We start from the raw sequence: 18,329 nt of genomic DNA, 5'->3' as shown, positions 1-18,329 counted from the left end.
GGCACATTCATGAGAAACACCTTATCTCCCTGAGGACCTTACAGAGGAAGATGACTGGGGAGTGGTATTGGAATGCCCTGCACTGGTGGCAATAAAGGGTTTTAGATTGATTTAGATAAAGATTATAGACAGAGTACAATATACGCACACTCTACTGTACAAAATAGGTACAGAGAGGCGACAGGAACATCACTGCAGGCAGCAGCAGGGTTACCATTGGATTTAACGCCAAAGCAGGCACTTCTGGGGGTATGGGACCCAAATGACTACTTAGGATATCAAAGCAACTGATATACATTAGCTGTCTAGTCGTGAAGAGTGACACTGTGCAGAGCTGGGGTGCAGGGGTCCAACACATCAAAACTGGATAACTGGTATGGAATTTGGAAAAGGGATGGAAAGGGAAATTTATTAAGTGCGTGGATGCATGAAAAAATGTGAAAAAAATATAGGGAGAATGGGATAAGAATTTGGGGGTGAACATAGGGGAAATTATCATAAGAACAGGGATAGATTTGGTCACCCTTGCCACGAGATAGAAAGTAGCAGGAGGAAAAGTGTTGATGGACATTAGTGAACTGAATAACGACCCTGGAGTAAAGAGAAATCTAGCAGGACAGGTCTATCACGTGGGGCCCGTGCTTTTAGCTGTTGTAATGTATGTTTGCTGTACTGTTGTTATAAAAAGATAAAACAAATAAATTGAGTATATATAAAAACAATTAAAAAAATTCGAAATGTCTATGTGGTGTCTGGTGCCCAAATTCCTGCATTGTGGAACCACCAATTCTGCTCTCTGGGTACGATACATCGGACAGAAAAATAATATGTGGGTAATAGTTTTGACTGCCTACAGACATGCGGGCAAAGGTATCCTCAACCAGAATCCGATGTCCACTTACTACAGAACTGCTTCATTGGTAGAGTCTTAAATCTGAACTGGATGTCCAATTTACAAGCAAGCCAAGGGAGGAGGGATTTCATCAATGGTAGACTCATAGTAAGAACAATATTTTACATCTAGGAATTCTGATGTTAAAGTTCCTCTATACTGGTATACTGGGTTACCATTTGGACAGTGACAAACTCCCAGTAACTCCTCTAGATGTCTGCTTTAGAGAAATAACACATCTCTTCAGGAAAGTCTAAAATGTCTCCAAACCCAGTTAACCCAACAGACCTTTCACACATTTAAATAAACCTAACACATGCACTTTTTCAGCTGAGGCTGCATGGGAGGCCAATTTGTCAATAGTAACTTGGTACCTTTTTGTAATAGACGCAACCAGAGGCTGGTTACCAGCTACTGACAGTCATACAACTTAACAAATACACGTATTATACAGCAGTAGTGTTAGCCACCATGAAGTCATATGGCATGTTACTACAAACAAAAAAACACATGCGGCATGGCTAGAAAAAATATTTTTAATCCGTATCACAACAATGGAGGGTGGCATTAAAAGGGTAACAGGGTTATCACATAGTAACGGTAAAATACAAATACAAAAGCCTTAAGAAGGAACTGTCAGGTAGTGTTTAAGTGGACATCATTATTGTCCACTCGGATGCGGTTTCTTGCTCTGAAGCCAAATTCTTGGGCTGCTCCGTCTATGCTCTGGGGACAGAGTTTGTGGACGGGAATTTATAACGGATCCACCTGGTGTAGGAGCCTGTTGTAGAGATGTGTGCAAAGCACTTAAGGGGGCAGTGAATGGGCCAGGTCCTAATGAATTTGTTTTGGGTGGGTGGAAAGTCTCACTATGTGGTGTTACTACACTGCTAATGGGGCTACAAGAGGGGACCTTTGAGCTCAGGGACTGATGAATGGCATTGGTCTGAGCATGCATCACACTGATCATCTCCCTGATCTGTTCAGTTTGCATTTTGGCACTCTTATGGAAGGTGCTGCTCATTTCCTTAACCACAGCAATTAACTGCAACTGGCCCTGAGCAATGGAGTTCACAGCCTGAAGCATTTCCTCATGCTTTGTCATTTCATCCCCTTCAAAGGATTCATTGAGAGACTGCTGTTGTCTGTGTTCCCCCAGCAGAGATTCTGCACCCTTCCCCCAAACATGTGTAGAAGTACTTTCCTGTGCCCTGTGCTGTGGTGTCCCAGAGGTTAAAGAAGTACAGGGCACAAGGCCACCTCCAACTTGCCCTTTTATCACATTCACAGGTGCACGACAAGAATGTCTTAAATGTGCAGGAACTGTGCTATGGCAGTAATCCAGGGAACGTTCATCAATCTCATCTCCTCCGTAGGTCCCCACGCCAGTTTGCACATTCCCATGGGAGGCTTCATCTTTCACCTTCACTAGGCTGGGGTTCTGGCCCTCCACCTTACAGTCTGTCTGATCTTCATCCCCATCATCTAGTTCCTCTTCACTGATGGTATTCTGTAGTGTGGCCATCAGTTGAGTGTCCCTTTCACTTGTGCCCAAGGAAGGCACATTCTGGTTCTCAGAACTTTGCCCTATGGAGGGGACATGCAAACATTTGTCAGGGCACACAACAGTGGTACATGATGTGACTCAAACATAAAGTACATATGTTGCATATCAAAGAAAGGCAAAAACCACACTACGCCTGGCATGATACTATATCACAGTTGTGAGACATGATGTTGAATGACTTTAGACTACGAAATCATATTTTTGTTGACACTGTGCACATGTTAAATGAGAAAGCAGCAGTAGTAGCTGGTGATCAATACAGGATTTGCAGTACACTTTGAATGTCCATCTGAGACATACAGTGTTACCAATTACACAAACAATGAAGACGGGCAATTGTTCATGGGACAGAAGTGTGCTTTAAAGCATTTTGGGGCAAAGGGCATCAAAGTATTTTGCCAGATTGTATGGGCCATGTGGATGTACAAAAGGAGAAGCAATTCTACATATTTTTTAATAAAATTCCTTCATATACAGAAAGTGTTAGAGGATCTCAGTGAGACAGATGCATGCTACCATTGGGTCATCTTGCGTTATAATTTTGGTTTCAGATTCTTCCAACAATTCTACAGCTACTTTCAATGCCGAGCACAGGAAAGTTGATACTCGAATGGAGGCTTTATACAATGTATTAAAAAATTGAATTTAATGAATGCTAATCGCAATTATCTGCATCAGAAGTTATTACCAATTTAATCTGTTAGCAATTGTTCTAGCATTATCAACTATGCTTTAGTCACATTATATGAGCTGGGCAGGATTTCAGATTACACAATTATATCCAAATTAGTGGCCACAAACATTTGAGTATTGGCTATTAGGTGCAATTCATGAAGCAACTATTATTCCACGAGTAGAAACCATGACTAATGGTGATTTAAGGTTAAGATGGGGTACTCTGGATCCCGACGGAATGTTAAAGCTAGAAGGTAGCTTTCTTCCAGAATATATATTAGTGTTTAGAGGAGGAGATTGAGCATATGCGGGTTTTGATTGCCTTCAATTCAACTTGGGTAACTATTTCTGGTGCACTGAAAGGCCCTATGATAAAGTGGTCTAACTTTACATCAACAAATGTGTTGATAAATTCTGTAGTAAAGTAAACGAAAAGTTATGTTGTGCAGTAAAGGGTTCCCTTCTAAACTAAGATGACGTCATTTCATGTATAAGAGTTCAAGCAAGCGGTTAATTAACAGGGCTAAGGTCTGGGAGCATCTGCCAAAGGCGTGTGCCCTGATAAGTTTCACTGTCCTTTTTGAAGAATTATAAATGCTAATCCGTTCCGAATGCCTGTCACTTTATTTTAGAAATGAGAATCAAAGTAGAGCACTGGGTCATATACTTTTCTGGCATTTATAATGAAAAAGGAGATATACATGTGGAAGAACATTCATGAGCACCTAGAAAGAATGTGCTCTTCCTACTGTTTGAGGTGCCAAAGGCTATATAAATGAGACACTCCGGGAAAGCTACTGTGCCGGACAGGGTTCCCCTTAATCATTTTTCATCTAATTTATCTAGATCAGTGTGTGGCCGTCACAACTAATGCACCTAATCTTGTGAAGTATGCATACTATTATTGGTCCCCGTCAATCATAGTTTGTGTTTTAAAAAAAGGGAGATGGTGGTAAAATAGTTTTCAAGAAAATCATTCAGACCCAGGTACAGCATTCATGAATATTAGCCAAAAAGAAGCATTCTATTAGGGCAGGTTTGAAATGGTGAAAAGGGATCTTCATTTGTCCCAGGCGCCCCAAGTTTGTGCAGCCAGAGGAGGAGGCCCTACATGCACCTGACGGGCATTAGCGATTGAAAGCGCCAGAGGAGGAGGCCCTACATGCACCTGACGGGCATTAGCGATTGAAAGCGTGTGGTGGGAGTCCCACAAAGGTCGGGCCCGTCCTGCGCCAGGAAGAGGTGGGGCGCGGGCACCCCCCTTGGCAGATCTGTCTGCTGCCATCAGGTTCGTCTACTACTCCCCTGTACATTTGCTGTGCGTAAAAGGTACATTTATTTCTCCCCGGCTGTTGCTTGGGCTTTCTTTTTGTCGCCTTGGACTGGTGTATTTATCATGGACTGTGGCCATGATTGGGTGACACACGTTCTACGGCCTATTGCTCTCTCCCGGAACTGGGTGTGGAGTAGCTGTGACATATACCAGGATGTGAAGGAGCTCTAGTGTTGGGGGCTTTTTTTGATTAAAAAAATAAAGATTTCAGCATATAACTTGTTTGCATGGTGCTATCGGTGTGGGGGCGGGGGGGGGGGGTTGTGTTGCTCTCTTGTATACTGCTGATAATTAGGGTTCATCAGTGAATTTGATTTTAGGATTGGCATAATGGACTCTCCCTCACACTAGCATTGCACTTTGACTGTTGTGATCAGGAGGAAGAGAAAAGCGCGTGCTGTTTTATTCAGGTCACTGCATGTCGCTACAAGTGTTTCCACTATTGCAGGCTTGTTTTTTACTCAAGCTGCTGGGGTTGTCTCCAAGGAGATTGAGCTGGCCAAGAGAAGGTTGTCCTTAACTAGGGATGACATTCCCTCTGTCTCACCTTGCCCTCCCTGGTACCCCTGTTTTTTCGATGTTCTCACTGGGTGGTGGAGTCAGGTGTTATAAGCAACCCCTGAGAGATGGAAGGAGACCAGGGTGGTTCATCAGGGTCTGACGATCTAAACCAGGAACCCATGCTCTGAAAGGCCCATTGTCAGCCCCAGGTGTAAGCAGAGGAGATGTGGGCGGGGGTGGTGCCTAAACCAAGGAGCATTTTAATCAGCGCAGGTACACAAACTGAACCGTTGTGATGCTATCCCCCACAGTTAGTCCCCTCCAAGTATGATATGAACTCTGAGTTAATGGCTGTTTCTGGACACAAAATTAGACCCCATCCTGCCAGGCTAACTCAGATTGAACCTAGAGTCTTGATTATCCTGGAAGAGGGGAAAAGGGCTGTGGTTACCCAGCCAGGGCCAGACACCCTACCAGCCACAACCAGCCCCTCTGACCTAGCCTTATCAGGTAGACCCAGTGTGCCCCCTAATGACGTAGCTTTCCCCAATGGGCCAATTCTGATCCGAAGCCTATGAAGAGTAAAAAATAAAAAGTGGCTCTCCGGCTAAACCTGCACTCAAACAGTGGTATGGAGATTTTTCCCTCTATTAATATGGTCCAGAAGGTTAGCTGGTTAGGACCAGTCAGTAAACTATGGGCAGAGTACTGCGTTGAGGTAAATTTTAATAAACCTACCATTGCTGCCTGTGTCCTGGCCACCCTGAGCTCACCCCATGATCAACAAGTATTCAAGCACTCCCTCTAGGATTTACAAGCCCAATAAGGTCTGCCATTCTTTGGGGCACCAGATGTGGCAGGGGAGGGATTCCAGGGGTAGCTTACCTTCGGCCAGGCTGAAGCCCCCAACCCTGGGTTTATGGAACGGATTTGCTTCTCTGAGTGACCTTGAGTCATGTGACTAAGTACCCTACTCTCATCTTCAGGATTATCTGCCACATTTCATGACCTGAATTGGGTGCAGTTTGTCTTACCAGATCATTTGCCTTCAGGAGTCCCGGGAGGGGAAAAACACCTTCTTTTAGAAGGATATAAGAACTATTTTTCCCACGCTGTGCCTTCGGTGGCGGGGAGGGCTAGTGGGGGCTTGATAACTTTTATTGCAGTGTAATTATGTGTAATTATGTGGGTATGTAAAGGATCTGGATTGGGGCGGGCATATGATGCAGGGTCAGAAGATATCCATTCGTGGCTTTATCACAATTGTATTTGTTAACTTTTACAATGCAAAGGCAGGTTCTGCTGGGGTGTCTAGCCTCCAATGTTTAGGCTCCGTCATCGATTCTCTGATGGAGTATGGTCTTGGAAGGGAAATGATAATACCATCTGTGGACTTTAATTGTCACTATGTGACAGCCCGTCAGCGTAAGCCAAGTTCAAATGCACGTTGGATGAGGGACTCCATATGGCTCACACCAAGGTGGGTTGGGAGCTTAACTCCATTTTAGGTACTCACAACCTTGTTTTCACACTAGAGAAGCTAGTTTGCTCCCCTCATCCACTCATTCTTCCATCACTCAAAGAGAGGGAAGATAGTTTCATCGTAGAGTTTATATTTCTCTCAGCTCCATTGCTTTTGCTTGTTTCTAATTTTGATGTAACTCAGAGCCCTTTTAGTGATTACAACCCCGTTTTTGGTCATTGAAGGAGTACCTGTGGCGAGGTGCAAAGGGGGCTCTCCCTTGTTGATCAAGGTAGGAGACTCAAATGGTGCCAGGAGGAGGTGTTGCAAATGAAGGCGTCCCTTTTCTCACGCTGGAAGCATAAGTTAAATGTAAAAGGAACAATTGATGGACAGAATGCAGAACACCGTCATACATTTACCCCAGTACAGAGATCTGGGCCTACATCCATCACTTTTTTGCTCCCCATGACATTCCAGTTTGGACCCAGTCATATGCCAATCAGTCTGAACCCTGCGCCCAATGGGAACAGTCCAGCCTGAAGTGCCAGGCCAGGTCCTCCCTGGACTGGAAACAAGCATCCTAGGACCAGTTTTGGGTTTTTCAGCCCTCATCAGCCGGGATAGCTTGACTCCAGTGGCATGGAGAGCATATGTTAGCCACTTAACTGAACTCTTGAACCTGCACAGGGCTGTTCCGTCAGCATTTGCCGATATTGCTCAGAATGCATTAGCATTACTGATGGCTCTGGTGACAAGAGCTCGCTTGCGGGATCCTAAATGGTTTGACCAGGATTGCTCCTGGAGCCTCAGTTGTTTGAAGGCAGCTCTTAAGCAGGTTCCCACAAACAGTCTTGGCCGCCTCTTGTATGTTGGCATACAAAAAGGTCTTGGCCAAACTTAAAACCATCTTGCGGGAAAATGCTGAGGAGGAGCTAGGCGAGGCTTGTGACCTTAGAGATCGCTCTCTTTTTTGGAGGGTAATAAATAGGCCTGGTCTTGCAGAGGTACCTGGACCAGTAATTTATAATTTCTCTGATTAACAATGGATTGACCATTTCCAAGGTATTATACTTTTGGGTCTGATGGTGCTGGAAGGGACAGGAGTAGGAATAGAGACAGGGTGGTTTCCACATTATATGAAGTCTCTCAGGGCATTTGCAAGCTCTTGTGCAATAAAGCTCCTGGACCTGATGGGATCCCATCCAACTTGTTCATGGAAAATGTGGAACCAGTCCTGAATGCTGCTACCTGGTTGGGGACGCTGCCCTCGTGATCTACGGCGGCTATTGTACTGCTTTTATGAAGGGGAATCAATAGTTTGAGAATGCCAAAACATTTTCCTGCAGGTCACTTTGACATGTTCTTGCATAGAAAGGGAATCATCGATAAGGATTCCGAGAATGTTTTCAGCTTTTTTTGGGGGTAGGCATGTCCACCAGAGTCTGGCGACCAGGAGGCATCCCAAATCAAGTGTGCTCCACCGGAAAGCAGGATCTCAGTTTTGTCTACATTACGTTTTAGACAATGATTGGTGATCCATCCTGCCACTTCGGTGAGGCATTTATGTAGATTGCCTCGGATTTCAATTTGTTTCATACCAAGAGAAATAATCAACTGTGTTTCATCAGCAAAAGTGTAGTCCATAAAGCTCCATTCCTACACATTTTTAGCTAGTGGAGCCACATAAACATTAAAATGAGCAAGACTTAAAGAAGAGCCTTATGGAACTCCCCACTCAGATATGTGAGAACAGGATCTAAGCGTGCTCAGCTGAACTGTGAATGATCTATGCTTTAAAAAACAGAACCAAACAATTGAAGTACTTTAGAATATGTGCCAATATCAAAATGTTTGTCAATCAGCATACTGTGTGAGACAGTATCAAATGCAGACGAAAGATCTAGTAGGACCAGGGCAGCGGCCTTGCCCTGATCAATTACTAACCTAGTTTAATCCAGTGCAGCTAACGATGTACACTCTGTACTATTTTTAGCTTTGAAACCAGACTGTGAAGGATCTAATGAATTGTTATATTCTAAAAAACTTTGCTGCCTATTCATAAATTTTTTCAGAATATTTGACAGACATGGAAGAAGCGATATCGGCTGGTAATTGGAAAGTATTGACATATCGATTTTAGGTTTTATGGCTGGGGGTAAGTGCCGCTTTATTTCGAACATTAGGATAAGTTGCCTCTGCAAATCTGAGTAAAATGCGGGCTAGTGTTGCGGCTAACGAAGAGTAAAAAAAATTCTGGCACGGATCCAAAGGTGAACCGGATTTGACCTCCTTCATCAACTTTAAGGCTTTTTCTTCCATGACATGTTCAAAGACTCCCAGAAGGGTGGTACCATCTGGGTTAGGTCGCATAGAAAACCAAAGAGATTCCTCTAGAGGTGGTTGGGCCTTGAAAGATGAATATATCATTTCAACATTTATCAGTGCAGTAATTTCCGATTGCTTCACAGAGAGCTTCAGTAGGGGGAACTGATTGAGATAAACAAGTTGGCTGAGCAAGTTCTTTCACAATTTAAAATAATTATTTGGTGGAACTGCTGTTTTCCTCAACTATTTTAATAAAATAATCCTTCTTAACTCCCCTAAGAGCTTTAGGATATTAATTCAGTTGTCGTTTATATTTTAGATGATCTGTATTATTTCTCGAAAACCTCCACTTCTGTTCAAGGTTTTTGCATTTCATTTTAGTTATTTTGAGTTCCACAGTGGACTATTTTTTCAGAAGGCTGGCTTCTAAAGGATTTATTGACATCCAAAGGAGCACATTTATCTAGTGAAATTAATAGCCACATTTGAAGATTCAATCTGTTTACAGAAAGGTTTCTCCTTATAATTCCAGGAAAGAATTACATGACTGGAGAAAGTTTCCTCAGTTTTGCGACTCCAGGGTCTCTTCAGGATAGAAGAAGAGTCTAACAAATTATTTTGATCATTACGAAGAGTGACTAAGAACGCAACAAAAAAATGGCCCAACCAAATTAGTGGAAATGTGTCCAAAATTGTAATAGTTTCAATATTGGAGAATAGAAGATCTGATGAAATGACGGTTAAAAGCCCCGCACCACAAGTTCGGACAGATCATTTCTATATCAAATTTAACATTGCATTAAAGGGGAATGAGAAGACTTCTAAAGAGGCAGATAATAAGGGAAGAACCCTACCAAGTTGGGGGAAAATTGTGGAGCACCCTGACCTAGGTAGATGGGCCAAGGAGAGTAAACCAACTCTCTCAGGGAACACCACGATGGACTATCAGAGATTTGAGAGCTGGGTGACAGAGATCGGGAATAAGATCAAAAAACACAGAGAACTGGCACCAGAGGAAAAAGGAAACTATCTGCTCCCTGGTACTCAGGCAAACTCAAAGAGCAATTGGGGGAAGTTAGACTTTTAGAGCGAAAATGGCGACGGTGTTACGAAAATAAAGCAAAAGAGATATATAAGAGTGCTAGGAGATCATATTGTGCCTCTGTTAAAACTGCAAACATTAAATATTTTACCGCCCGCATTGAAGCATCAAACAACAAACAAAAAGACATTTTTAAAATCGTTAACCCCTTAAGTGCTGCCTCGGTGCATTGGCCGACGGCAGCACTACCTCCCCAGTGCTGCGCACGACCATTGGACGTCCATTCAGCACTAGTTCCAATGGACAGCGCAGCACTGGGGAGGAATGTTTAATAGCATCTATGAGGTTAATAGCTTCACTAAGCCCAAATGTCTAACCCAAGAGACCCCCCCCCTCCCAGACCCTGTGTAATGATATAGCCATCTACTTAACCCAAGAAATAGACATCCTCACTAAAGACTTTCCCCAATTTGAGAAAGAAGAGCTTGAGGATGAAATGGACCACTTAAAAGATTCCCTTCAGGGAATATCTGCCCTTAAATCAGGATCGCCTTTTGACCCCTGCCCCCCTGTTTTGCTTAAATCTATAATTTATGAGGTCAATCCCTGCATAAATTCCATCATTAACTCGTCCCTCCAATCAGGGGAGATTCCCCTACAATGGAAGGTGGAGGCAGTGAGACCATTGCAAAAAAAGGCTATACAGGACCCTACAACCCTGTCCAATCTATGTCCCATTTCTCTTCTTCCCGCCATTTGTAATATCACAGAAACATTTGTCAATAAACGGACAGCATTTCTGGACGAAAATGACATCTTGCACCCATGTCAAGCAGGTTTCAGGACCCACCACTCGACCGAATCTGCACATCTGTCATCCACCGAAACCATTCGTGCTGCACTGGATCAGGGAAAGATGGCTGTCCTGATCCTATTAGATCTCTCTGCAGCATTCGACACTGTTTCCCATGCTATTCTTTTACATCGCCTTGCTACGGCAGGCATAGCAGGAACCGTGCTCTAATGGTTTAAAAACTACCTGGCGCACAGGCGTCAGATCGTTATGCTGGGTAAATTCTGCTCTGAAGAAAAAACTATGATAACAGGGGTTCCACAGGGCTCAAGCCTGAGCCCCACCTTGTTTAACATATATATGGTCCCCCTGTTAAAACTAGTTTCTTCTTTTAACATCAGCACAATTGCCTATGCGGATGACACTCAGTTGGTCCTGATACTGGACAAAAATCAATCTAATGTGGAAATGACATTAAGAGAATGCTTGGCAGCAACTTTTGAGTGGATGACAACCACTTAAAATGTAATTCTGCTAAAACAGAGATCGTGCCTTTTAGTCTTAACAACTGTTTTTCTCCACAAGATTGGTGGCCCGAAAAAGTAGAAGCCCCCCCCCAAAACTATTAATGCAGCACCAAACCTGGGCATTGAATTCGACAGTACCTTGTCTTTTAACCAACAAGCCAAAGAAGTAGCAGGGGTCTGTTTTAATATCATTAGAGGTCTCAGAAAGTTTTTTGACCTTCTTCCTATGAGTGCCAGACGCACAGTTGCTGTAGCATTAATAACATCCAGGCTGGATTACTGCAATAGTCTGTATGCAGGGCTGAATAAATCGGCCCTGCACAGACTTCAAATGGTCCAGCATGCAGCTGCCAGGTTAGTCCTTAGACTGCCCAGAAAGTCCTCGGCAGCCTTGGATGCCTTACACTGGCTTCCAGTACATAAGCGCATCCTGTTTAAGGTTCTTAACATTACATACAGAGCTTTCCAAAATCAAGGCCCATTGTATCTGCGTAAGTACTTTAGACCATACCATCCGGCAAGAGCACTCAGGTCATCTACTGCAAATCTGCTTCATGTTCCCAGGTTTAGGATGATGACCAGAGGAAGAAAATCCATAGCAGTTATTGGCGCCAAGGCATGGAACAAATTGCCTCCATCCCTGCGTCAATCTGCAACAGAGCAAATCTTCAGAAAACTATTAAAAACATGGATATATTCATTATCAGATTCTGGATGCTTAGCGTTAATCTGATCCCCCCGCAGACTGTTAGGTTTGCCATGGATACTCTGCTGCGTACTGTAATAAGGTTTTGAAGCGCCAAAATACTCCTTGGAGTGGTAGTGCGCTATATAAGTGCATTTTCACATCACATCACAAGATGTAGTGTATGGCCTGCACTATGTGTAGGGCCACTAATCCATTGCTTGAGTTCAAGTATACTCATGTCATTCTCCAATTGTTTACATACCTCATCCTCGCCTTTCTTTTCAAAGTGCAAGTTAAAATCTCCAATAACTAAATAAGTATCATGCTTTACACTTAGAGGTTAATTGTTCAAGAAGGTTGTTAGTCACATGGGGGTCCTTAATCGGAAGGTCTGTACTGCAGAGAACAGTACCTCTAAACAGTTGGCGTTCTTTTTGGACAAGCTGGAAGTACATGGTCGCTCAGCCGGAATCTCTCCACTTGGCATTCATGGACCTTACGCCAGCCTTTGATGGTGTTAACTGGGTGAAGTTGGGAGTGCTGCTTGTGGGGATGGGGTTGATTCGAATATTGTGGCTTTACTATCAAACCAGCATTCTGGGACCTTGGCATTAATGCAGTTCTTGCAAGGCACAGACTGCACCCTCTCTTCCTATTCGCACTCTACATTAGTGGTCTTGAGCAAGCTCTTCTCTCCCTCCAGTCAGAGAGTGGGAATGAGATCACTTCTGGTATTATTTGCAGATGATGCAGTTTATCTTAGCCGGTACTGCCGTGGGGTTGGAGTTACTATTGGACAAATCTGTTCCCTTTATGGGTAGCCTGGTTTAGGCAGTAAATTTGACAAAATTGTATGTCAAGGTAGTTGGTCCACTAATTCGAAGACATTTAAGGTTGCCAATCACACCCTAGCTAAAGTCTTGGCCTTCTCCTATCTAGGTGTGTTATTTGATGTAAATCAAAATTAGAAGCCCCTAGACAATGGGAGGAAAATGTGAACTCTTGAAGGCCACTGGGTTGTGACCAGCTTAGCGATTAGGTTGGGGTCTTGGTTGCCACTTACTTAACTCAAGATCTATCGGGCTAAATATATTTGGTAGGTCCTATATGGTAGCGAGGAATGGGGGAATGTGAAGTCTGACAAAATACAGTCCACCCAAAAACTATTTTTAAGAAGGCTGGTGCAGCGTCCTGGCCTTCTCTGTCCAGGAGGAGCTTGGATTAAGATATGTAGCAGATATAGTAGCTCATAGTCCTTTGATGTGCTGGATTAAGATTTGGACTAGAGAGGGACTCAAGTTAAACAGACAGACCTTTTCAGACTGCCTGTCCCTTGACCAAGCAAAAAGAATTTCTTGGTTCACGTATGTGAAGACCGTTTTCACCAACCTATGCCGGGCAGACATTTCTGAAACCCCACTCGCCATCTCTTAGAATTGAGAAGAGTTAGAACTTTTTTTCTTGAGCCAGTCACGTCATCTATTTTTATTTATTTAAGAGTTTTATATAGCGCTGGCTAGACCCGGAGGTATCAGAGCGCTTTGCATGAGGTTCCACAAAATGTGTTTGAAAACAGTTCAGGGCCCAGAGCCATATTTAGCACAGGTTTCAGAAGGGAGGGACAGATTTGCTTTGGCCGTGTTCAGGTTAAATTTGGTACACCATCTTCTGGTATCTCCCAGTGGCTGGTTCCATACTGGCACCATGTTGCCCTGCGGCTGCGACAATGTCTCTGAAGGACACCTTACATTTTGAAATGTTTCATAAATATTTTACTGTGCCTAGAAAGCCCCTGAACTTTAAGCAAGTACGTCCGGCACTTCTGTATCTGCAGCTACTTCCTAATGATCACCTTCTATGTGATGTTTCCTACTTTTTATGTGCCATTGTGAGATTGAGTTGTCTAGACTCGACTGATCAATGTGTGTTGTTTGGGGTTGCTATTTGAGAACAGTAAAAGAAGTTCTTAACTGTTGCAGAATACAAAATAAAGTATTAAATCCTTAGGGCCATTATTTGGCTTTGATTGGGTTTTAGACTGAGACGTAAACCTTTAGCCCATATGTTTTGACATCATGTGGGCAAAAATCACAGGCATAAATTGTGTAATAAGTGCAGACAATGCAATGAAGGTGAAGTGCACGTGCACATGTGATTGTACACAGTTAAAAAGCAACATTAAATGATTGAGCCCCAGTCCTGTTTCCAATCACAAGTCTTTTAGACACCAATCTCCTAAATTTATGACCAGGGACATCAACTACACCGCGTCATCGGCACTTCGTGACATTACACAATTTATGTATTTTTTTTGCCAATGGGATGTAAAATATATATAAAAAGAATTGTGTTTCTACAATAAAGACCTGCATATTGTATTTACTACGATTGATTAGGTTGTTTCAGTCAAGGTACCTCTAATTTATTTTTTGTAGTTACTACCATAGAAAAAGAGTCCCACTGGAGTTTGCAATTATCATTATAGATGTACCCTAACTGCTGGCTTATAGGGTTGGTCTCTGTGGGTACATACTCACATTAAATTGGAGATAACTCCGCTGCATCCAGAGAGCAACCACTCTCAGGCATTCACAGAATCTAATTCGGGTTGATAGTTTTCCACCACAAGCGGTCTGTCATCGGCATAACACAGTTTTTCAAATCCATGGCCCCTACCAATTTTAGCTAGCGGTGCCACATAAACATTAAAAAGAGTGGGCTCAAGGAGAACCCCTGGAGCACCCCGCATGAAGAAATAATGACCTTGGATTTAAATGGTGGCAGGTAGATCGATGGCTTGAGTTCCGGTTTCCAGAAAAATCAGCAAACCAGGCTTTTCCTTTCAGCTCTTTCTAGCCAAAGCAACTGTAAATAGTAGAATCCCTTGGGATACAGTCAAGTATAAGACTGGAAATGTTTTAACAGAGAATTTAGTAAACCATTACTGAACCCAAGATTTGGGAAAAAAGAAAACGTTTGGATTGGACCCCTAATTAAGTATTGTGTTTACCTCACGGAAATGAAAACTCTTATGTGGTAATATTTTAGCTGAATTGAATACGATTGATTGACAGTCTTTATATGTAGCTTATGCCATTGACGACTGCATTCACTTGTGCAATGTAGCCATTCAACATAGTCACATTGCTTATGTGGGATGAATAATTTGATCTCCATCTAGTGATTCTGCACTTCCAATTGCAAGTGCAAGCTTACAATCTCAAGAAAGCTAGAAAATAAACTAATTGGATTAAAACAAATATGTTGTGAGGTGAGAGCAAGTTGATGCTCTGGAGTATTTACATACCTGGTTGCTTTTAAGGTGCATTATCTCCATTTCTCAAAGCCACTACAACCTCCGTTGCAGCAGTCACATTTGTCCTCACGTCTATGCAGGGGGTGCACTTGAGCACCAAGTTATTTTATTAGTCCCCAGTTTCAAACCTACATTAACCATCTACTGCTGTTTTTTCAAGTTTTCAACTACTAGTGAAGAGCTGTACACATTTGCAACCAAGTAACGACCTTCTCAAAATAGTGATAAACATATCATTCCAAAGACAATCACTTTCAAAACGTGAAGTTTTGAAAATGTAATCGCTCCTACATTTTTGACTCATCATTTTGTATTGTGGTCATCGCAGGCTCAGCCTTCCCACTAGAAACAAAAGGCACAGAGAGAAGTGTACACACGGTCAACTCAACAGCCAGTACATTTTCCATAATACAATGGATCACTGGCGTACACAGCTACCAACAATGTAGATGTGGATGCAACAGTGTTTTTCCATCGCATACCTACCAATCTCAATTTTTCTTAGCTAACTCCAATGTGTCTTGCTGCACACTTTAGCCAGTGTCGCTGTGAAAAATCTTGCTTCTAATTCTAGTTTGATACATTTTGCAGCGAGTCACTTTGCGAGACATCCACTCATCCGCAGCACCATTTCCAACTGTATATTTACTTCTACAGAGGGGGCCCTTTGCACACCAGAAGAACTCCACACGTATATGAGTGGCTAGGACACAGAGTGGCCACTTTCATCGGGGGCACTAGTTGATGTGCGATGGCAGAATCTGCATTATGTATGTTTTCCTTTTCATTCCACACCAATGCCAGACAGTGCCTCGTCTGTACGCATGTCCTTATCAGTGAACATTACAATGCTGACAAGAAGAAAGACTGATCTGCGTGAGTGTGAGAGTTCGAGGCCACCTCTGCCCCCACATCACCTGGGAGCACACTCTTCCTAATGCACACAGCAATTTTGATTGTCTAATCTCTCTGCAGACAGGTTAAGTGACAAATAGCCATTTTCTATGCTAGCTAGTTTCTGAATTGTCACCTAGCGAGTGCCGCCTTGGAAATTCCAACGCGTGGATTGCTGACATTGCGCGTTCTATTCGGTGGCTAATGGATCTAACCAAGGCTCTCCCCACTGTTGAAAGAAGCCTTGCACCACCGTTGAGTGAAGACGCCATTCGTTATCCATCATGCACCTGCGGCTGAGTTCATCCGCCGTGGCGCTCAGAGAACCTGCCATGTGTTGAACCACCAGGGATATGCCCTGATGTTCCAGCCATGTCCAGAGGCGGAGGGCCTCCTGACATAGGGTCTACAACCCCACCCGCCCTGTTTGTTGAAGTACCACATGGCGGTGGTGTTGTCCGTGAACACCTGCACTACCCTTCCCCAGACAGAGGGAAGGAATGCTTTCAGTGCAAGACTAATCGCCCAGAGCTCCTGAAGGTTGATCTCCGCCTCCCAATGTAGCCGCCCCATCCCAGAAGGGACACGTCCGTCACATTGTGTGGTCTGTTTGGGGAAGGGAGAGGGCCCTGCCGTTGACCTAATCCAGGTTCGTGAGCCACCACTGCAATTGTCGTGCAGTGCCCTCTTAGATCTGGACGCAATCAGACAGGTTCCCCAGAGGCTGCGCCCACTGGAACTGCAGGTCCCACTGCAGAGCCCGTATATGCCACCTAGCATGATCGACATGCAGGAAGCAGGGGGCCAAGAAGCCCAGCAGCCTCAGGGTCATTCTGTCTGAAACCTGGGATAGAGGCTGAAAGATCGGAATCTTAGCCTGTATATCCCAGACTCGCTGTTCGGGAGGATAGACCCGAAACTGCGTCATGTCCAGAACCGCTCCGATGAAGAGGAGCTTCTGAGAGGGAATCAGGTGAGACTTTGGCACATTGAGGGAGAACCCCAACTAATGCAGGAGGTCGGCTGTAGTCTGGAGGTGGGAGACGACTGCCTGGGGCGAGCTCACTTTCAACAGCCAGTCGTCGAGATAGGGGGAAGACTGAAACCCCTGATCTGCGCAGATTAGCTGCGACCACCGCCATCACTTTCATGCACACCCGAGGGGTGCTGGTGAGACAAAGGGGATCACAGTAAACGGAAAAGGCATGTGGCTTACCGTGAACCGCTGGTAGCGCCGGTGGGAAGGCAGGAAGGGGATGTCAAAATAAGCGCAGTCCAACCCTACCATCCAGTCTGCCGGGTTGAGGGCAGAAAGAACCTGGTTGATGTCCCTGAGATCCAAGATAGGACGCAGGCCCTTGTCCTTCTTGGGGACCAGAAAGTAATGTGAATAGCAACCATGACCTACTTCTGGGACAGGAGCGCTCTTGATGGCTCCCTTGGCTAGGAGAGCTGTAACTTCCTGTTGGAGAAGGGCCAGATAATATTCCGACATGCGGTGATATCTCTGTGGCATGGCTGGAGGGGTAGTCTCGAAGGGGAGGGAGTAGGCCCTTCGGACTATTTGCAAAACCCACCTGTCCGACGTGATGATGCCCCAGTGGGGGAGGTGATGGGGAATCCTGCCACTCACTGGATTTTGATGGGTCTGAAAGGTCAGACTAGGGGGGTTGGTGGACTGGCCTGCCCGCTGGCCCCCGGAACCACGACCGATGTTCCCGTGTCCCCTGCCACGCGAAGGTTGGTAACTTGCTGCGGCCTGTGGCTCTAGGCGGGACGTAGCGGGGCACCCATTCCGTAGCCACAAAAGGGGTGAAAAGAACAATTGTTACTTATCTGTAAACCGGTGGTTCTCCAGTATTGGTGTCTTTCATAGATTCACATGCTTGAATATTCCCAGTCGTTGAAGTGGGCATCCCACGGTAAATAAAATAGCAATAACATACCAATAACATATGTATGTAAATACATAACACATAAAATAATACTAGAAAAATACATAGTAAATACTCAAAACAATTCCTACATAGGAATACATGGTAGAGAGAGAAAACACTTGTAACATATTCCTGTCATTATGTTAGTCCAAACTACAGCCAATCAGTCGCCAGCACCCTTCCAGAACCTTCTCCTCAGAACTCAGACCCTCAGATTTTCGTAGCACAAGAGTGACAAAAGAGTCGATGAGGAGAAGTGAGCCTCTGAGGGGAGGTTGGTCGGTCGCATGTGAATCTATGAAAGACACCAATACTGGAGAACCACCGGTTTACAGGTAGGTAACAATTGTTCTTCTCCAGTATTAGGGTGTCTT

General features: G+C 44.2%; 1 protein-coding gene across 4 annotated transcripts in view; it reads right to left on the bottom strand.

The window, feature by feature from the left end:
* The window catches only part of LOC147707339 (ribonuclease H1-like), a 687,926-nt gene that overhangs the window by 263,296 nt on the left and 406,301 nt on the right, over nucleotides 1-18,329 (bottom strand). For 2 of the 4 annotated variants that reach the window (XM_086926382.1, XM_086926383.1), the window contains one exon: nucleotides 1,415-2,479. The exons of the other annotated variants lie outside the window; for them this stretch is intronic. In XM_086926382.1, the coding sequence (XP_086782508.1) occupies nucleotides 1,554-2,479 (926 nt within the window). In that variant the 3' untranslated portion in view covers nucleotides 1,415-1,553. Of the gene's footprint in view, nucleotides 1-1,414; nucleotides 2,480-18,329 lie in introns of those variants that run through there. 4 annotated transcript variants of the gene reach the window in all.

The sequence above is a fragment of the Lissotriton vulgaris genome, chromosome 6 (assembly GCF_964263255.1).
Source record: "Lissotriton vulgaris chromosome 6, aLisVul1.2, whole genome shotgun sequence".
NCBI classification, from domain to species: domain Eukaryota; kingdom Metazoa; phylum Chordata; class Amphibia; order Caudata; family Salamandridae; genus Lissotriton; species Lissotriton vulgaris.
The sequence above is the reverse complement of the archived record's forward strand: the minus strand, read 5'-3'. Positions and strand labels throughout refer to the sequence as shown.